General features: G+C 38.1%; 2 protein-coding genes across 2 annotated transcripts; one reads left to right on the top strand and one right to left on the bottom strand.

Annotated features, from left to right (window-relative positions):
• Positions 1–2,431: 2,431 nt before the first annotated feature.
• Positions 2,432–7,069, bottom strand: LOC140241916 (sterile alpha motif domain-containing protein 9-like). The gene is made up of 2 exons (XM_072321663.1): positions 6,967–7,069; positions 2,432–6,033 (listed from the first exon to the last, which is right to left on the bottom strand). The coding sequence occupies exons 1-2, from the start codon at positions 7,067–7,069 to the stop codon at positions 2,432–2,434; spliced, it is 3,705 nt and encodes a 1,234-aa protein (XP_072177764.1).
• Positions 7,070–13,929: 6,860 nt separating this feature from the next.
• Positions 13,930–21,470, top strand: LOC140241615 (uncharacterized). Its single transcript, XM_072321352.1, has 4 exons — positions 13,930–14,052; positions 17,124–17,172; positions 18,109–18,253; positions 18,977–21,470. Exons 1-4 carry the CDS (start codon positions 14,024–14,026, stop codon positions 19,114–19,116), a joined length of 363 nt encoding a protein of 120 aa, XP_072177453.1. The 5' UTR covers positions 13,930–14,023; the 3' UTR covers positions 19,117–21,470.
• Positions 21,471–22,548: the final 1,078 nt, after the last annotated feature.

Genomic DNA, 22,548 nt, shown 5'->3' with positions numbered 1-22,548 from the left:
CAATTGTTTTTCATGTAAACATAATTGTTACTATGGTAGACGACAAAGTTCCGTTCACATCATCATAATGACAATTTAACGTAATACGATATCAAGGACCCTTGACCAGGGTTTGTATGGAAATAGCGGACTTTTTTTGGGGGGGGGGGGTAGGGGCAGGAATACTATTCACTTTTCCACAGTCTTGATAGAGTTTTCAGAATTGAAATTTAACGATCTGGTGCACACTTTCAGTGTAATAATTGGCGTTTTTTAAGGTTATGAATACGGTACTTTGGAAATTTATCTAAATTAACTCGGAACCCCCTAGTTGGAGGCTCATTCTCTGTCATGTAATTCATAATAACATTTCAATTTATATATATATTCATATTTCTCACACATTATAGCACAGAAAAAAAATGTATATATACAATTATACAACAATAAAATTGTACAAGACATACATTAAATGAAACTTCACCGGAATGTACAATAGTTTGTCTCGTTATAAACACAAAGGTCTGTATACATTAGAGTTGAGCTGTGGTCATAATGCGAGAAATATGATGGGGCTTGCGTAAGAGCAAGCTTGTACAGCCGCATGTCCCGTGATAAATGAGATTAGGGGTATTATGAAATACAGATATTTTTTAGACCATAATAGGACTGGGGGAACCGATTAAAACAAAGAAAAAAAAACAAATAAGATAAATGTTACTAAATACAACACAGAAAGGCCACATGATGCAACAATATCAATAACATATACAGCGTGTACAGTATATTACCTACTACAAGAGTAGGGACATTGGGAAAACAACGACTGAGATTGTGGTGATTCAAGTGGGTGTGAAGGTATAGATAAACAATAAGTCACCTGTTGTATGCATTATGAGGTATTCATACACAAATTTTGCACGCCTACAAAATTTTTCACGATTTGAAACACAATTGTGAATATTAGGTCCAGTAAATGTAAATCGTCTCTCTTAGCACTACCAGATCAGTGCATGTCATTGCAACAGTAAACTCATCTTCCAAGTGCGCGACGCAGAGGTGTTTTGAAACAAAGCCCATACGGTATAGGGTTCTGTTGCCTAAAAAGATGCGATTGAACATAAAGTCAGAAAACCAAATTTAAGGCGCGTATCAGCCAATCAAAATTAAGTACTTAAAGACTTATGTTCACTCTCAACTTTAATAAAACAAGGTCCTGGAAATCTGGATGATCTGTAATAGAAATGATCTCATATCATTGATATATGCCACACAATAAATCAATATCATTGTTGCCTGTATTTGGAAGGCATTCCTATACAGAAAATCTTCATGATTATATAAAAAGTTCAATTTTCAGTAAGTATTTGATTATTGATTTCTGCAGTTTTTCGTTTTAATTACTTAGTAGTAGGAAAAGTAACCCTCTCTAGTCAACGATTCTTGTTTGGCTAATTCTGACCGGTGTACAAAACATGTTACGTCATACAGCATAAATATACATACATACAGACATACAAAAATCATTTTGTCATATTCCAAAAAAAATATATAATCCTGACCTATAATGACCATGCATGAAGATGTAAAACATTTAAGTTAGGCAAGTTCTTCTTCATGGGCATACAAAAACAAGTTTGTTTTATGGTAATGAAGAAACGATAAACTTGAGGTCATATTTACATAATAACAATCATAAAAGTTGCATGTGTGTCAGTTCTCAACGAAGATAAGGCTACTAAAAGGGGAAGGGGTAAATTTAAAGTCGAATATTACAAAACATCTATGCTGACGTATTGCCAACACTGCACGGAAGATGGAAGACCTATATCATGAACCGATTATCATCTACCGGCAGTTGACACTCGTATTTGACATCTCCTTAATCTATCTATCTATATGTCATGCACGTGCGCTGCATAAATGAAGTTCTTCAAAGATAGGCTAAATAAACTATTTTGATGAACACAAAGATGGTGCCTCATATGTTTCTCAGGCACCAATGAAGTAAGTTTCAAGAGTGTAACAATTAACTTAGAGATAGGGCATACTGATCGACGGTATTCTGAGTCACAGTAACCGAAAAATAATCGTCAATTGGTTGGTCTCCACAGCTATAGAGTCCATATTTCTTCAGTAGTGAAATGACGCCATCTTCCTAATAATATTCCTGTAAAAGCTAATATGCCGACACTATAAGTATTTAATGTTTGCTCACTCTTTAACAGCGTTACGAATTCCCCGGGGATAAATGCTTTATAGTAGCTGCACACATAATAACATTTAATTTGATGATCATTCTGAGCCCTGTTCAAGAACGTACGTGTGCACATGGACAAATTCAATATATCTACCATACCCTTTCGTCAGTAGAAACCAGAGCAAGCTCGTGTCATGCTTTCATTTCATGGATCGCATTTACGGATTTCGTAGATCTTGGAACCGAAACTTTTTAACGTTCATGTACATCATAGGCAACTGGTCCGGCATAGCTAAATCCAAGAATGAAAGTGACCTTCGCGCGTCTTGTAGCCACACGGTAAGGACTTGACAACTTGATAGTGATTTCCTCCCCTGTTGGTATGGAATACTTGAGACTGTTGTCTTCAAGAGTGCCCTCCTGTCTAGCCAGCACCCCACGAAGCTGTTCACTTTGCAAACACTCGGTTACCGATTCAACATCCAATGAGTTGCCACTGTCTACCAGGCCAAGTGCTGACCGGTGAATGAATGCGCGTAGACCCCGTCTTCTAGTCAGGAAGAAACGTGGTTTCAAGACAACGTGATTCTCATTTTGATTAGTGAGATTCTTTGCATCTTCAAGTGCTTTAATAGCTTGCGGCAAAGACTGCTTCATTGTTGTTTGGTTGGTCCGAGGCCAAAGTAGCATCACGTGAAAGAATGCACCATACAGACTCGGGGGACGAAGTCTTCGCAACCTCTGTGCATAGTGCTCAACTGTGCCATAGTCGACAATTTCATCGGGAAATGCTGCCAGAGCAAAGAGCGCACAGATAAGCACTTTGAGATCAAATATGTCTTTTGGCTGGTTTTCACTCAAGAAACGTATGATTACTTTCAAACTCTTCCTGTCATCCTCTGTGAAGAAGTTAAAGATGGCACGAAGTGTAGGCTTGCACATCTTAATGGATTCCACTTTTTTACGTCTCTGCTTATTTGCCAGTAGGTCACTCTCTGGAAGAGTGAAATAGCATTCGAGTTTCGAGTAGTTGATTTCATGAAAACTCAAAGTCCTGGCAATGCCCTTGATGTCATTTGAAGATGACAAGATTCCCGAGATCAAGTCCATGCTTTCTGTAACTCGAGCCTGGAGTTCACGTAGTCGTCTCCGGTGGTATTTCATTACATCTCCAAGTCCCTCTACATCGGCATCTGTCGTAAGATATGTGTTCAACGGGTCATGTGATTCTTGTGAACAAAATGGCTCAACACGAACCTTCAGAATGTTCAAAAAGGAGTGAACCAATTCTAGCTCTCCATAGTGTGGTGTCAGAGCACCGTCGTATATGTTTTCAATATTGACACTGTCGTCCTTCCCTTTCTCGAAAGCTTCTATACCATGCCAGAATAATTGAAGCAAACCCTCCACATCAGCAGAATTCAGGGGGGTTTCGCATTCGTCGAGACAGTACCCCTTTAGTTGGGATATTATTATTCTTCCAACAGTATCAAAGTTATTCTTTGGGGTCAGGTGGGCATAATGCAATGCCGTGTCGTACAACTCATCGCTGAGATACATCCGAGCAAGAGTCTGACATGGCGCGGGACCTCCACGATAATTGTGAACAGCGTGAACAATCGCATAAGCTTGGATTTTCTCATTCTCAAGAAGGTATTCCAAAAGCGAGGAAAATCTGTATCTTCTGATGAGTTTTGGTTGTTGTATGTAGTTTCGTTCTGACAGTAGCCTCACTACCTCATTGACTATGTGCATGTGGCTCACATTACTGGTGCACTGTCGTGATACTGGCTGAATCACAACACTCGAGGTAAACTTCCAGACAGTAGTGCCGACGCTCTCTCTTCTCTCATCAGCAAGCTGCTTGACAAGTTCTGGTGCCAAGATGGAGTTGACTAGTTCTAGCGCCTTTGTTCGTCCCTTGTTCGTGTGTATGGTAGTACTGATGAGAAGCAGTCGTGCCGCCTTAGACAGGCGACATTCCCATGGATGAAAACCCGTATACTTTGACTGGTTTTCTGAGAGGTTCACGTCAGTGTGGTCATCCATCAGATCATCGCAACAAGACACAGGCATGCAGAAATTATGAACGAATTTCTCAATGACAGCTATATACTTCAGCAGCGTTTTCTCACGAAAGCTTGTATCTCGGAGGATGTTTCGCACAATTTTCTCGACGCAGTGAGGGTTACCTGCTTCCTTCATGACCACAAAACCTATCACCTGTTCCGGTGTCTCGTGGTATTTCTTCTGTAACTGCTCAGACTTGCTAACAAACCACTGAGATTCTGCTTCCGTCAATTTGTGTTCAACACAAATTGACAAATTCTTGCCCCCAACCTCGCCACATGGCATGCTTGCATCGGTTTTCCTGCAGCAAAGAAATATGCATACCATTTGCCCAAGACCTTTCGTCATCTTTTTTGCTTCTGATGTCAGGTATTTGATGGTTCCGTCACTTGATTTGTCTATGAGAACGAGAATAGGTGGTATGTTTGCTTCTTTTTCGTCATCCGAGTAGCCGTAACGCCTGACTGCAAGAATTGCTGCCATTGTGTCAGGAACGACTCTTCGAACACTGACACATCGCAACTTTTGATGGAAGTCCCACAGTACTTGTCTCGCACATGTACTTCCACCTGACCCCCGATGATGGAATATGTCAATGGTGACAACTGTATCAACGCCATCACCTGTACCACCATCAGACGAGGCATTCAGAATGCCAGTGACCGTTTCCTTCAATTCCTCAGCGCACTTTCGACGCAGGACTAGGTCTTTCTTGTGGTATTCTGTCAGATAAAACGGCCACCAATCAGCTGAGCACCCCTGGTAGAATTCAAGTTTCTTCTTCTCTACAAATTCATTGAATTCCTTGCTGTCAGGCTTTATTGTATTGCACTTACATTCATCCAAAGATAAGATGTCCAAATCCTGCCAACTCATCCTGACTTTGCCTGGCACATGACATGATTGCCCTTTCGATGGGAGCCTAATGGCGTTGTCTGTCTTATCTGTTTCACTTATCATTTGCTGCATAAAGCAGTCAATATCGGTCAGATCTATTCCTACAATCGCTCGCTGGCCCAGTTCCTCTACTGCTTCTGATCTTATTCTCCCTACCTCAGTTGCAAATGCCTCATACAGTTCCCTATTTTTAACGATGACTGCCAACTGGCCTTGCCTGGCGAATGAGAACAATTTCCCGAACAGTTGTGCCATGGTGAACAGATGATCAGCTGAGAGAAGCAGAAACAAAAACACTACTCTCTTCTTGGGCATATTGTTCGGTATAAGGTTGGTAATTGCCTTGTCGATATTCCTATTGTGCAGTTGGGTCCATTCAGCACTAGCATGTTGACGATCAGATTCCTTCAAATCCTCCTGCCGGTTGACAAATATCCAAGACGAGATGAGGCCGACATCATCAGGAGCGGATAATACTTTCCCTTTGATTGTTTTGGGGAAGGTGTCTAGTTGCTCTGTGTTTATTGGCCTATGTTCCTTAACATATGAGGAGACGCCATTCTGTTGAGAGTTAGGATCGCAATCAAAAACGGCGATCCAATTCGCCATTGAAACAAACTCTAGCGGTTGGCTGGGTTCCGAACCTTCTTCCTCACTACTCTCCGGCTTGTTCACAACCAGAATAGGGTGATATGAAAGATCAAGGATACCAGTTTCACTTCCTGTCAGGAGATACCTTAGTTTCTTTGCTGCTGTGAACGAGTCTGAGCTCGAAGAAGGAGAATTGCATTGTTCATTTCCGAGTGCCATATGATTTTTCTTGATTCCGTCACCATGCCTATCTTCACCATCAAAGGGGCAAGAAAGTTTCGTGTTGTCGTCTCCTTCTGTAACGAATGGGAATCAATAAAACTCAATGCGCAATTTGTAGAAACACCTTTACCAAAGATAGTATTTGTCGCGCTTCACAATCATAATTTATCATCAGTCTTGACTGCTACTGAGCATTAAGAATACTGCATAATGCATTTAAGTCCTTGCTGATACCACGTGCAAAACAAAGTTGATCTGATGATGCATCAAGATGTCGTTAATGATACGATTCAAGGTAGCTGATAACAATTCTGTAAGTTTTGAGTCGCTTTGCTTCACCAGTTATCTAGTAGATGCATGCAGAATATGGATCACAGAAAGGAAAGGCATGCAAACAGTATGATAAACCTAGCCAATTAAATGAAAAAAAAAAAGAATCCGTCTCTGATGAAAGTGATGAGCCCTTCACATGTAATACAACATTTGAAGTCATCGTAGCCAAATTGTATGGTTGTCAGACCCGGTTTAATTCTATATCTGATTGTCAAAATTTAATGATGCAATAGGCAATGAACATTAAGGACAGACAAAACACCAATATTAAGGAATCTTTTCAAATCTTCCTTTCTCAAATTGTAAACGATAAGCTACTGTATGTATATTGCTATGCGTAATTTATAGATTAATGACTGCGTGGAAGGTGAACTTGTGATACTCAGGTGAGCGCGAGACCCCCTGGCCTCTTGTTAGGGTTTGTTCACCCTGAACGTCTGCGTCGCGAAAATCTAAAGCTCCGTATTTGCGCAGGAGCTGAAAATAAACGTCAAATAACTTTTCTATGTTTGCCATGATAAGAATTCAAAAGTCATTGCTCTTTTGAAGAAAATATTATGAAGTCAGTATCGTATTTTCTTATTAAAGTATTGGTTAGACACATCTCTGGGGACACATCACGAGAACGGAGTATAAGGGACAGAGATGTTCAAGGTCGGAGCCTAATTGCTAACCTTTCGTCTCCTGCGTAGGTGTGGCAATTGGCGCCATCTCCCTCGGCGCCTCAGATCCACTGGCGCCGGCATCGGCAGAACATGAGTGATTGCCTGATTCCATCTTCCTCTTCCTCCTTTCCTGCTTCTGGCTCTACCACTTCATCACTGCTTTCTTTTCTGCATATAATCGGAAATAATCGATCAGAAATTGTAGTTCTTTCAGGTCAAGATAAGATCACCGAAAGAATAAACAACGTATTTTCCGCCGTATTAATTTAAATATCTTTTTTTTTTTCTCGGTGATGGTAAATATCATTTTGGCAAAAGAATTTGGCCAATGTCAACCACAGATGCCAAGATACGCTCATAGACGCCCCATTCCCATCGTTGCCATTACGCAGAGAGCAGAAACCCCGTATCTAACAAAATGTTTGCCCGTAATAACTGGTCCGCCAGGAAACCCGACATAGGATGTTGAGAGTTCGTTGAACCAAATCAACATGAAAAACGTCAGGTGAGAATGATGTCAGGGTGTTAAGTTGCCACTAAACCCCTTATAGTGTTCAAAAGCCCTTTTTATTCTCAACTGATGAAAACTAATCTGCCATCGAAACTGCATCAAAATTCACTCGACTAATATTAAGTACACACACAAAAAAAAAAAACATTATTTCGTTGAATGATGAAAAAAAAAATATATCAATTATTCTAATATAAGGTCTTCTACATCCAGGGAAGCCTCTTCAGTGTTGCCACTGCTCTATCAGAGGGCCCTGCCATCATTATTACCCTATAGAATTGCCAGGTACCCTTTTTTACACCTGGGCCGAGAGGGACATGGTGGGTAAAAACATCTTGTCCAAGGACGTAAGTACTGGGCGGGATTCGAAGAACGCGATGATCTGAATACCTTGTAATATGCGTTTCGGGCACAGTCAGCTATGGCCGAAGCAGCTAAGAGCGGATTAATCACTGGCTGATGGACGAAGAACAGAATTGTCCCATTCATTATGTCGTCATAATCTGAGACAGGATATTTGGGGGGGGGGGGACGGCAGGAAGTCAGAGGTTCTTCAGGTTGGTGGGAACGGTTTTAGGAAAAATTATTGATGAAATTTTCAGACTTCCAATGAAGAACTTTCTTCTTCACAAAAATGCAACGACAAATTGATATAAAGGTTCGCTTTCAATACCAGAAATATTATTTGGCAATTCATGATAATATAGGGAGATGTTCGTTATTCCCAACATTACTTTTGTGACGTTGCTCCGAAGGTTCGTTAGTCCGAGGTTCTTCAGTCCGAAAATGAAATGAGGTTTGTTATTCCGAAGGTCTCTTAATCTGAAAATGAAACAAGGTTTGTCCTTCCGAGATGCATTAACCCTGAAATGAAAAAAAAAAAGGGGGGGGGGAGGTGGTATACTAACCAATCCTTATAAATGATGAATTTCATTTCGTTTTTGTTTTTAACGAACCTTCCGAAAAGGAAACTTTTTTTTCGGATTAACGAGCCTTTCTTATTTTATTTCCGGATTCATGTGCCTAATTCGGAATAACAAACCATCGGAAAAATGAACTGAATGTGGCCATTCAATTAAACACATGAATAATCATACAGTGACGGCCATTCACCACTGTATCCCTATCTGCCAACCGTCAATTGAAACTTGAAGGCGAAATCGTCATCATAGAATCAGAAAGTAGGCCCGATATCATGTGTGATACAAAGATCCACATTTCTTGCTTACTATCATATCGGATTTTTACCTGTTCCGAGTAGTTGACAGATCCGTGGTATAAGCTTAACTTCCCCAAGCTCTCTGAGTAAACGTGCCAAGCGAACAGTCGACAACAAAACACAAACTTTGAAATGCCCTATAAATTCAAGTATACCGGGCCGGTATGGTAGGGCCTTCTTTTTATAGCAAAGTTTCACCAGTTTTATGCGTCATAATAACAACCAATCACGGAAGAATATCAGGAGATTTTGCACATCATTCTTTGTTGTTGTTATGCGTGGGATCTCTCTCTCCCTCTCTCTCCCTCTCTCTCCCTCTCTCTCTCTCTCTCTCTCTGGACACAAAATAGTGATAACACAGTTCTATTAAAAGGAACAAACCGCATGGAAATCCCCAAAATGGCAATGTCAGATTTTCTGAATTCTTCAAACACATTAAACCATGACATAAAGAAAAGATGGTTTGCTCATGCAAATCCTGTAAGAACTGACAAAAAAAAATAATTAATGACAATAATGTTAATACAACTCTATATAAGTATATTGCTCCACAACACCCCCAGATGTCTACAGTGACCGTGGAAAGTTTTGAGTATGAATAGAGGGAGGGGGCGTCTTTCGTAATAAAGCAAACGTTGTTGGCTATAGATAACTTCTTGTGCTTGTTTCTGCTTGTTTGGTTATTTCATAAATTCGTTTTGGTGAATCATGGTACAAACAATGCAATTTCATAAAGAACAAACAGAACATGCAAAAACATGTACGAACCTGTCGAAGAAATACATTTGCAATAAAATAGCACACGAGCAAACAACTAGCTGTTTATTTATCAATTCATTCATTCATTCCTTCATTTTGTTATTCAGTTTTATTTCAACAGGTTAGCCCCCTCAGTGGGCAAGTAGGCCTATTGTTCTCACTGGGACCCTGTGTGCATACAATCATGATTTAATATAATAAACTAGTCAGTGGCATCTACTTGAACATTATAGCATACGAACATTATAACATGCAACATCAACCTACAAAATCACAACACAGATGTACATAGAGGCTGCATAGAGGCCTATATTACTAGCCAATCATACTTCAGGAACATGCTTCGTTTTTAGCGACGCATAATAATAATCAAGAAAGTAATTATCTAAACGGACAAAAGATCGAATGGCTTAATGGGTAAAAACACAAGCGGACTTCCAAAATATCACAGCTTGCATTAGATTATTTCCACTTCCTCAAAACAGCTGGTAAAACTAAATGATCGAGATTGTAAATAGGTGTTTTAAAGTTTGGTTTTTAAAAAATGGATATGTGAAATGACTAAAATCTTTACATTTGCATTTGCCGTGGTCAGTATGTATAAACAAGGAGGTTCAAGAGAAGAGAGTCACAACTCTTATTTCTTTTGAACCTATGTTTGATGCCGCCACTTGAAAATATTTGAAGCATGTGCCAAAGTGGATCTGCTGCGCAGATAGGAATACAATAATTGACAATATTGCATAATTACCAGCCACTTTCTAAGGAAGATGTCTTTGTGGTGGTAATTACTTTTAAAAGATAGTTAATATATCATAATGGTGGGGGATGCGCGAATAGAAATTGCGCAAAAAAATGATAAAATAAAGATGGAAAATCACTCGACTGGCCATGCCCGGACGTTAATCTGATATATTTATTAGTAAAGAATTATAAGATTATACCATTTCAGTTTTATTTGTTATTTGAATTAAGCGGAAAAGTGATAAAACCGGCTTTCCAGGAGGGTACAGTTTTTAACACTTTCACATGATACAGCTCTGATTTTCACCTTTGTAGCTACATATTTCTGGACGGGTATCGACTTTTGTTTTATATGCTTTATCATTAAGAGAGATTTCATTTCATTTAATGATGAACAAGCAAAATATAGCCAACATTATGTTGACGCTCAAATTGAATCTTCAGATTGCTCAGCAAGACGGCGGCATCAAACCCGGCGATCAACTTGATCAAAGGCACAAGTGCACATGTGGAATTTTTTTTTTCTTTTTGTACATCAGAAGAAAATACTGACAACTGTTTGAATAATTACAGCCAGTTGGAACTCCATCTCTTAAACCTCCTTGGTATAAACGTGACAAATTGGGGAAGCTTTCTAAACGACATACAGTCATTTCTGAAGACACTATACAGGACCGCTATAATATAATAATAAATGAGGGGTCTCGACACCTTTCATTATTATTGTAAATGAACACCAAAACACACATAAAAGTGGAAAACCAGGGATAATGTACTAGCTAAACGCACTGGTCTGCCATCGGGGCCCTCTTTCAAAAATTCATACCCCTTTCTATAATTAATGCGTTTTTTGCCAGCCTGGTCCGCGCTAAAATAGCCCGCGAGAAGCAATAAAAATTGCGTTCATAAAGAGCCGCGTTTCTGTGATATTAATGTGACTAACAAAATACCCCTAGCCTGGCGCGGGCCATTGATTCATAAACTCAAAATTTCACGACTTAGCTATAATAGGCCTGGCCCTCACCAGAGACGAAGGGTAGGCCCTATTAGAGTGAAGACGAACGCGTACGTCATTAATTTGGCAATGTAGTAAATTAAGACAACACCTGCATGCATCAGTAAAAAGGGAGTAGGCCTATATTTGCTCATGTTCATTCAAGCACTTCCATGCATGTTTGTGCACATCTTTTTTGTGTTCTGTGTGTGGGTGGGTGGGTCTCTCTCTCTCTCTCTTTCTTGCCAAAGAAGAATAATAAATAGCAAATCGCTATATTAGTAACGGGGAAAACCACATTGGATATTTCAGCATCCGATATCAGTTTCCAAAAAGTTCAAGCACACAATGAGTAAAAACATGCATACAAACTTGTAAAAAGCAATACGGGGTACTACGTTATACCTCAAAAGTTCCATAGTTTTCAAATAAAATCTTGATTTGTTTTTCTTTCTTGTGTTTTAGTTTTAACGTAAATATGCCAAATCTCAAGTCATAATGGATTTTCTGACAGATACTTATTATGAAGTTATTCAACCAGGCATAACATTATGGTTTGTACAGAGGGAAAATCGAATTTTCGTCAGTTTTTATAAATAGGCCTGCATGCGCAATGGAAATTTTGAAGCGGTGGCATTATTAGTTCACTCATTTCCACATAATTATGTTTATTCAATAACTGTTCCATGAAAAAAAAAATAAGTAAAAACTTTATGACTCAAGATAGCTTCCATTTAATTTCATCCAACTTCGGGTTTGGATCAAGTTTTCACCGCGGTGCTTGTAAATTTTTACTCCTTCTATATAATATATTCAAACCAACTTTTAACTGGTCAGCAATTTATACCCTTTAAGCGCACGATTTATAGTAAGTGCTGCTTTAAAATGGCAAAATCATTATGATATCTATAATTTGCGTGATACGTTTCATTGATCATGACATATCATAGGGCCTACACCGTACGACCAAAGATCCTATACACGGATCTTTGATACGACTAACCACCTCCTATCCCACCCCGACTCAAACAATAGCAACTTGTTTTGTTGTTGTTGTTGTTGTTGGATTTTTTTAAAGACTTAGCTCTACCGCCAGATGATCATGTGCTGTGTCACCCACCCCCGACTCAAAAGAATAGAAATTGTCTTTGAGACTATTCTATGATGCCTTCTGTAAGATGATAAGTATAGGCTCTACTTTATCATTATTGCGTCACTATAGTTGTGGTACATGTGTTTTTTGTGGTTTGACCCGCTGAATTTTTACTTCATGCATGCATTGATGGATATAACCTCGGTTCGAACATCAAGCTATCAGTATTTCACACACACACACACACATACACACACCCCTATATCGATATATTATATATATATATATGTGTATATATATATATATATATATATATATATTGTATAGTGAAAGAAATTAGACTTGAGGACGTCCGCCTCAAGCCAGTCTAATTTCTGTCGCTATGCTACCCATCAGGCACCGCGAACGTTTGGGAAGGGAACTATCTTTCGCACTATTTATATATATATATATATATATATATATATATATATATATATATATATATATATATATATATATATTATATTATATATATATTATATATATATATTCCAAAACAATAAAAAGGAATGTTTACTTTGTTCTGATATTATTGGTGCTTATTGCCAATATACCCCTTACTGATAATCTATTGCATTATTCTCCACCACGTGGAACCTCGCCTCCTAAGTTATATGAAGAACGATATAGGCCCAAAGAAAATATAACGAGAATTAAAAAAGTTTAATTCATATGAAGTTCATTTTTTCCTTCGACTTGTTGTGACATGACATTATCAGGGTATCTATACTTTCCCTTACATTCTGAAAGAGGTAATGATGCTGCCTATTAGAAGAATGAAAATACAATTCAATTTCCTTTAGACATTCTTTAAATCATAACTTACTATAATATCACGAGTTGTTAAATTCTAGCTTTTCAGGTGAGGGATGCACGCTCTCTCGCTCAGTGATTTTTGTTTTGGCCATCATGCTTCTGTCTGTGTGTGTGTGTGGGGGGGGGGGGGACCCTGCGACCGCGTGCGCACTCGGTTCATTCTCATCAACCGATCACGGATCATCGAGACGCACTTAAAGGACAAGTTCACCTTCATTAACATAAGGATTGAGAGAATGTAGCAATATTAGTAGAACACATCATTGAAAGTTTGAGGAAAATCGGACAATCCGTTCAAAAGTTATGAATTTTTGAAGTTTTTGTGCAGTCACCGCTGGATGAGAAGACTACTGCAGTGTATGATGTCACATGCGAACAACAATATAATGAAAATATAAAGAGAATTTCACAAAATTTCATCTTTTGAAAAAAATACACATTCCCGTGACTCGTTACTGACATATGTTATGGGTAATATTATTCCCATTGCCTTTAGGTGAGAGGCAAGTCAGGTGTTCTTTTGATAAGCGAAAAAATGAAAATATGTTGAATTTTCTATACATTTTCTTTAAATACTGTTGTACTCATATGACATCACAAGCCTTAGTAGTCTCCTCATCCAGCGGTTCCAACACAGAAATTTAAAAAATTCATAACTTTTGCATCGATTGTCCAATTCTCCTCAAACTTTCACTGATGTGTTCTACTAATTAATATTGCTGCATTCTCTCAATCCTTATGTTAATGAAGGTGAACTTGTCCTTTAAGCAATTCGCAACGTTCTAGAGAGATGTACATGTATGACGTATATGGAGGTTCTAATTCTCTACATTGAGCCACTTCAGCAGCAAGTCTCATGTAGTTGACGTGTGATTCTCACAAGTTGCTATGAGTTCTTCGTCTAATGCTAATACTAGGTAAGTAAAACGAAAGTCTGACGTGTTGTTAGGTTGTTATATGATCAAATCACTTTTCTGGAAATGTAACGCCAAAATTAGAAGTTTCGATTGAGTACCTAACTTGATAGATGTTCTGTCAAAAAAAAAGTGTTGATGTAGGTCCTACTGTAGCCTAACCGCGACTTGACGGTCGCTGTTCACACAATACTGGTATAGAGTGGGGCCTAACGTTAGCTGGGTAATAAATCGCATTCAATTCCGAATGAATGTATTCAGTTCAGTGGTTGTTCTTCTCGATTCTCTTAGTCAGTCATTACTAACTATAGACATAGTGGCTTCTTATCATTTACAACATGATAAAATTTAGGCCTACGCTAGGCTACGGTAACTGCGACCAGCAGCTCCATATACGCAATGCGTATGGGGCTGGTCGCAGTAAGGCCTAGGGACCTACGGCTACTTCCCCAGTTTTGTTTTGTTGGCCTAACAGACTTCTAGGCCTACTTGATATTGTTGTTGTTGTTTTTTTTTTGTGTGTGTGTGTGTTTATTTTGGTGTAGGTTATCTAGATCTGGACAAACATCTGACTAACATTCATTAGTGTCTAATTAACCGCACCAGTGACCCCAACTCATACCATGTCGAGTTACACAGCGCCCTGCGCCAGGGTTGGTGTCTAATGAGTAATGTGTAGGGTCTAGTCTTACCAGTTCTAGGCCCTAGTAGAAGTAGTACCAGTAGAGCTACGTGTGGTAACCCCAGGGCCTCCATTGTGCAATTTGCATTCTACGTGGTCGCAATTACTAGAAAATTAAGTACACGTGTAGATTTTTTTAGCTGTAGTATTTATACGGTAAGGATAGTAACCGAGTAGATCTAGTCTACTAATAACATGTGTTTACTACATAGCAAGATAAATCTGTAGACTAATTTATTGGTTGGATATGATCATGAGCTAGTGGAGTAGAAGTGTACTGTCTCTGGCATTCACTTCCATCACATGAGTCACGATTAGTAATTAATAAGCACTTCAACTTTAAGGAAAAGAAAGAACAAAATCAACTGATGCATTTCAGATAGATCCTTATTAAAGGACAAGTTCGCCTTCATAGACATGCGGGTTTATTACATGGAGCAATATTAGTAGTAGCCCGACCAGACGCCATACACATAGGGCCTACACATATCTACTAAACCCCTCGAACACAACCACACAACAACAAAACTGTTGAAAATTTCTACATTCTTATCACAAATTTTATGAATCACTCACATGAATTGAGATGCTTGGACTATGAGCATTGTGTTTCAGTCCCTAGTGAGCTCTCATGCAACATACACTGAGCAAAAAGTCCAATCTTAACCCTGAATGCTGTGATCATCGCTTGGCGATTCAAAATAAATCTTTCCCAGCTTTGAACGATGCAAATTGCGCTGCTAGAGCTTGTACGTCCGCGTGGTTGACAGAGCCCCCTTTGCCCAGTGCTGTGTGGACATTTCAAGTCATTTCTGTGATTTCTACAATATCTGCGGTGCACAGAATTAAAAAAAGGTGTCATTTTTGGTAAGTTGTGAAATATGTATGCCAATATCAATAGCTGAAAACGGTAGCTAAATAGATAAATTTTTCATCTTACGTAGTCTTAGTAACAAATATGGTGCAGTAAATTCAGAATAGACTCGGCACCCCGGAATTATAAGATTACGTAATGTCCACACAGTACAGCCCTGTCGCGACTTACACTTGTGGACAGCGACAGGGCTGTGTATAGTTATATTAGTAGAACACATCAGTGAGAGTTTGAGGAGAATCAGACAACCCGTTCAAAAGTGATGAATTTTTGAAGTTTCTCCTCACTCAAGGCTGGATGAGAAGACTACTATACCTTGTGATGTCACCTGAGTACATTGATATAGAGAAAGAATAAAGAAAATTCAACATATTTTCACTTTTCTCGCATCACAAAAGAACACTTGACTTCTCTCTTTCAGAAGGCAGGGGGAATAACATTACCCTTAACGTATGTCAGTAACAAGTCAAAGAAATGTGCGCTTTGTTCAAAAAGTGAAGTTTTGTGAAATTCTCTTTTTATTTTCTTTATATCGTACGCATATGATATCATACACTGTGGTAGTCTTCTCATCCAGCAGTGAGTTTGCAGATACTTTAAAAATTCATAACTTTTGAACAGATTGTCCGATTTTCCCCAAACTTTCTCTGATGTGTTCTACTAATATTGTTGCATTCACTCAATCCACATGTATATGAAGGTGAACTTGTCCTTTAAGACCATAGACAGGTGTCTAACGTTAGTGCTATCTGGTAGCAGAATTCAGTTTTTCAGACATTTTGGTTTCAGTTGATAGATAGACTCTACCCTATCTATAAAAAGCAAATCAAGATGACTTTTGTGTAGCAACAAGTGATAGGCTCTAGATCTAGAATCTACTAGAGTGGTAGAGGGCTCTATACTATTTTAGATCTAGTAGAATTTTTACAGTTTGGAAATTTTTTAGCATTTCGCAAGACCAGAAACTATTGCAGAAACAAAAGCATGCAAACACTTTTGCATGTAATATAAAGATCTATGACTATGTAATGTCTTGATTCCACTGGGGGGGGGGGGGGATATTCTTACTCAGCAGAGCATGAAATATCCACTTTTTGCACTGTAACTAATAAGGTCTGCTGAGAATACTCTTGACTGCAAACTATGACCTCTACTGGCTCTAGAATTCCTGTCTTGAATTGTATAGGTGGATCTAACGTCACGCTGACAAGCACAGAACAATTTTGCAAAAATTCATACAGTCTTTAATTGTCAGTGTGAACTTTTGTTTAGGCACATCCACTGGTTACTGGAGACTAAAATCAAGAATTAAAGCTGACATTCATGCCTCAGAATTCAACCAGATGAGACAAAACATTTTAGATAAGTACAGTCACTTCTGTCTAGTTGGTTCTCATTTTAGTCATTCATTTTCAATCTGCTTGCAGTGGACAGTAGGCCTAATCATTAAGGGTTCTAAAGGCAAAATAAAAAAAAAAAAAAAATGTCTGTTTTATTGATTCTTCACTTTATGCTCAGGTTTCCACTTACAGTGGACGGTGCACCATCAAGATCCCAGCCCCCACAGGTGACTTTGAATATTCATGAATCTGTATCTGTCGAGTTAAAGAAAAATGTACACCAAACGTCACAAGTGAACACTGTTTGACATAAACCAATAATTGCTACAATTACACAGAGTGATTCAGATACCATCATCAAAATGTATATCACCCTAAGTTCTGATATTTGACATGGATTTCATGATTTATAGTACCGAGGTTGAAATGTAGATCTACAGACTTTGTTCATATCTACCCCAGATGTAAAAATGATATAATGAGTGTTTTTCTTCAAAGGACAGGAACTTTGTCTTGGTATACCAGTTTCTTGTGCTCTTTTTTTTTTTCTTTTTTTTTGACTTAACTAATGATGGTAGCTTGGATGAATCATGATCAGCATTTGGGATGATACCTTGGTGTGTCAGTGTAGGCAGGTGCAGTGGATCTCTGGTGTTTCTCCTATTTCTATGTTCATCATTTTGTGAATACAGTGAAAGCGCAGGTTCAATGAAGATCTGTGTTGGACAGATATGAACAAACTTCAACTGTGCCAAATATGAAATGAAGTAGACTTGTTTGTATATGTACTGTACATAGTATGGAAGCAAGTGTCTACAGGGACATGATTTGTTTATGTGTGTGTTTTCGTGAGTGTGTTTTGTAATTGATGAAACAGAATGTTTTTGGTGGTCACAATGTATTGTGATCAATAAATGCAAGACACATTGAACAATATCAACAAGAAATGCAAGTTGTACTGTTAGAAATGCTTGCAATTCCGTAAGATTAAAGCTTGCACATCCATTAATGATATACCAAAACTATGTAATCATACCCTGCAAACTGTACAGCTGTTCAAAGTTTTCATGATCTCTTATGCATTCCTCATTGCCAGTTGGATTGACTAGTAACTGTGTGATAAACCTAAACCTTTGTTTTGACCTCCTTCACACACTATTCAGTGTATGGCCAGCACAGGTGCAAGCTACACGCCTTCCGTTTCTCTGGTTGGAGATAGCGTCTTTGATTACCAGAAGGAGATGGAGAGCCTTGAGAGGCTTTCATCTCAGCTGGATTCAGTCAAACAGCAACTGATGGCTGATATCTGTGAGTGAGCATTTATAGGGGAAGATTCGTTGATATGATTTAAACATCTCCACTCAAGGAATGTGTGCTGTTTCTTCCTATATTCAAGTAGCTGGAGACTAAGTTATTTTTGCCACCTCATTTTCTGCTACAGGTTAATTGATTCAAAGTGAATTGATTTTCATATACAACATATAAAGTAAAGGCCTGTCAAAGCTTCAGGTGGTTTTGTATAGTCAGTCTTGTGAGATTGACGGTTTCACATGCATGTGAAATGAACATAAATAAACAAAGTACGGATGTGACAATTTGAGACCATTAGGAACTGATCACAAAGTCAGGAATGTAATATGAGTTCATAAAATGGGATGTGCATTTTGTTTCCATTACATGTGCATCGTAAATCTGATATTTAAGACATGAACTAAAACATGATAATTACAATTCAATGTACAATGACATCTGAAGATATTTAACTGAACAAGCAAACATCTAAAGGTTAGAAGTCAATAGCTTACTGTGTGTGTGTGATATGGATTAAATTTTATGTACAGTATTTGTCTAGTCAGCTGCTTGAGTTGATACCAGAGATGAACCTTGTGGAAATGCTGAAGAGGTAACAGACATAGTGTAATCTCTGAAAGTGTCACCATGTTTGGCTGTTTGTTTTTGCTATAATGTGCTGCTATAATGATAAGTATGTCGAGAACAAAAGTCTACAAAATGTGTTTTGTTTTATCCCAGTGCGTTGCCAGCTTCTCCAGGTTGACCTAGCGACACAATTTGACCCAAAGCTTGTCCAGCAGTTGAGAGCAACCAAGCTGTCCTGCGAGAAGTGTGAGGCAACTTTAACTGATTCTGTCACAGCAGATGGTACTCCATGAGAAACATGCCACTTGATACACAAGTGCAAAAAATCCTTACAATCTCAATTGCACAGCTATATTTTGGCCATAATTTGTACATAGTATAATAGGCATATCTATGTCCAATATACACGTAACTAGATAATGGATATTTTTCAGATCTCGTGTTTGAAGCAGATTTTATCAGCAGAGCTGTGTTAAAGTAATGATTCAATTGTGATCACATATTCCCTGGTGTTTATTCAGCCTTTAAGATGGTGTCCATTGTTTTCCTTACCACTCTGCCACAAGCTGTTTGAAATTTCAACCATCATTAGGCACTTTGAAGCATTGGCTTGCTGAGCAAAAGTCAGTTTCAGTAACTTCGTCAGAATGTCGATTTGACAATTTAAAGGGTGTGTACAGGTCTGGTCTAGGTGAGGATTTAGCTTTCAACAATTTGCGAGATATTCAGAGACCATCCTATGAGATGTCAAAGAGCATGCAGTTCTAAGGGGTATCAAAAGTTTATTCGATGAAAATCGGTTTTGAAATGGCTGAGATATCCAAAAACAAGGTGAAACAAAGAGATCCTAATAAAGTTGTGGCATGTCGCCTTTTATTATTAGCACTTTTTTGGATATCTCAACCATTTGACAACCAATTTTCATCAAATAAACGTTGAATCCTTCTTAAAATTACATGCTCTTTCATATTTCATAAGAAGCTTTTCATTATCGCACTTAGGAATGTGCAAAACATGAATCCCCACCTCAGCCAGTACTGTACAGTCCCTTTAAAGAGCTGCATTAGCATTACGTGGGGGTTCACGTGTACAATGTGACAGGTTTTGAACAAAGTCAATTTGCAGCAGGGAAATCCTGCTGACAAACCACCATCAACAAACTTTGAAAGCTGACTTTCATTGTTAGTATTATCATTGTGTTATTATTTTCTTCATTAGATATTACGATGTACTTTCATAGTTGTCGTCATTTGGCTCTTGAGTTGATGTGAACATTTGTTATGTATTGCAGGTTGCCATTCGTAGCTCCATACTATACATGGCAAGTCTTGTCATTTATAGGTACATGTCATTTGGAAAACTAAAAGTAATCAGCTTTGACTTTGACTGCTGCAAGCTATTGAATTTCTCTGAAATGAAGGTACCGCTTGAACAAATTATTTGAAATAGAAGTGGAAAAGGCTAAACACCTGTCTTCAAATAGTTTAATGTTTACTTCGTACTTCTAAGCTATTGTAAACTTTGGCACCTAACGAACGTAAGAGGTTGCCGACTCCCAAGATTTCTACAACTACTATCCCAGAGACAAGAGAGATATTTAGTTGGTATAAAGTTTGGGATTCAAAACTCAAATATTGCATTGAACTGATATTACTCGAATAGGTGTCATACATAGTACAAGTTAGCTCAATTTTTTCACTGCCACATATTACTAGTATTTCCTTTTCTACCATACAAATTACACATGCTCATGACTGCACTATTACATTCTTGTACTTTTCATTAATGAACTATTAAACTTCAGTCTGTCGTGCAATGTCACAATTTTGTATGAATGTATGATGTGTATCTTATCATTCTGACCAAAACAAGAACAGGTGCAATGCTTGTGACATCTGTGGTAGCATAAAGTCAATACAGTGCACTCCCGTTATAACGAACACGGTTATAACGAAGTAAAAATTTGGGCTGCAATGTCATCCACTCTATGTATTTCTATTGTTTATTTGTTTGGTTATAACGAAATTCCGATATAACGAAAGAAAACTGCCGGTCCCGAGGACTTCGTTATAACGGGAGTCCACTGTATTGAGTCATGTACATTGTATTTGTAAAAGCTTTGGAATAAGCTGTTCATTAGGGTCATACAATGTATGTGGTATATTTGCAAACATATTTCCACAGTATAGACAAGTCTGTCATAGAGTGCTAAGTAGATATTCAACTTCTTTAAGGAGTATAGGGAGGCCAGATACTTTCTGTACAGTAATGTGTGCCATCACAATCTATTCCCATGTAAATGCAAATTGTTAAAATATGTACATAACTTGCAGAGGAGGGATTGTGTAGAATGTTTCGATCATCCATAAAGAAGAATGCATGCTTTCAATCTGACATTTGTTTTTGTTTTTGTGCAGCACGACTGCACCGTTTGCTCCTCGTGTAGTGCATTTCCAAATTTTTGAATCCAGATTTATTAGTACTCCTTCCCTTTAAAATCACATGTCTGTACACTTCGTAGATAAGTGGTCACAGTTGTTTGCATTGTGCTAAATATGGAATGTTTGTGCTAAACATATTGCTTTGTTTGGTATCTTATGTATTACTCTTTGTTTCAATAAAAATGTTCTTCCATGGTTAAGTGTAACATATGAGTCACTATCATGTTATATGTTCATCCAGTTGCAGACTGGTTTGCCCAAACCATAAAATGCTGGTGAATATGAACCCCTAATCAAACATACTCAAATATGCAAGATATGATATTAACAGCAGCTTCATACCACGAAGCAGCTTATTTATTGAGCCACGGTACACCTTAAGCATTTCTTCTACATGTACATTTGACACATAAGTTTTGGGAAATACAACAGATCTCTTTACATATGTTTAGATCCCTTCATCAGATGACTGCACTGATCAAGATGCAGTTTGAATTAAAATTTCTTCCATCAATCACAACTCTTAAGTCACTTTCACACACACACACAAACACAAAATAACAACAAGAAATACCACATCACACACTCAAACTGGCTGGCTAAATCCCCACTGGTAGGTACACGATACGTTTATATGAACTTTGTCTAGGAGTTGACACCATGTTATGTACTATGTATACATGCATGGTGACATAGCAGTGCTTGTGGCTAATGATTACTGTACAAAAATGTCACACTGATTATCTGGGACAATAAAGCATCTTTGTCTTTTCCTCACAAAATAACGGGCTGTACACTGTTAGATAAATATAATTTTCAAAGCCATAGAAAAATATGTCAACAGTACTGATGTACATGCCAGGAAGACCACATACAAACTGTTTAAAAATGTCTTTAAGTCATACTTTTACTTCAAATGTTTTCTTTGTAATGTGAAGCATGGGAAACACTGCATGAGCACTTAAACAACACACAAAATGCATCAAAGTAGCAATAAAACACATCTCATGGTATTGAATTTATCTTTTGACATTTTGTGATCTTTCCATTCACATCAAGCACTTGATAGCTTTTAGCTTATAAAAACATTGACTTTTTTCAAGCACACAAGGTGTAAATAATGACATTTATCAGGAACACTCTGGCCATTCCATCATAATTTACATGCCTAAATAAACCCAAGAGTCTGTGCCAGCACTATTTTCTGTACACCACACATACCAGGCAATCTTCAACATGTGCAGAAAGGTTTAAGAACTTTTGATTCTTGATCATAACAAAGGA

Source organism: Diadema setosum, chromosome 18 (genome assembly GCF_964275005.1).
Source record: "Diadema setosum chromosome 18, eeDiaSeto1, whole genome shotgun sequence".
Taxonomy (NCBI): Eukaryota; Metazoa; Echinodermata; class Echinoidea; order Diadematoida; family Diadematidae; genus Diadema; species Diadema setosum.
The sequence above is the reverse complement of the archived record's forward strand: the minus strand, read 5'-3'. Positions and strand labels throughout refer to the sequence as shown.

Coding starts and splice junctions, on each gene's coding strand:
- LOC140241615 (XM_072321352.1), top strand. CDS start 14,024: ATGAGTTCTTCGTCTAATGCTAATACTAG. Junction 17,173..18,108: donor CAAGATCCCAGCCCCCACAG/GTGACTTTGAAT, acceptor CACACTATTCAG/TGTATGGCCAGCACAGGTGC. Junction 18,254..18,976: donor GCAACTGATGGCTGATATCT/GTGAGTGAGCAT, acceptor GTTTTATCCCAG/TGCGTTGCCAGCTTCTCCAG.
- LOC140241916 (XM_072321663.1), bottom strand. CDS start 7,069: ATGGAATCAGGCAATCACTCATGTTCTGCCGATGCCGGCGCCAGTGGA. Junction 6,034..6,966: donor ACCTACGCAGGAGACGAAAG/GTTAGCAATTAG, acceptor CATTCGTTACAG/AAGGAGACGACAACACGAAA.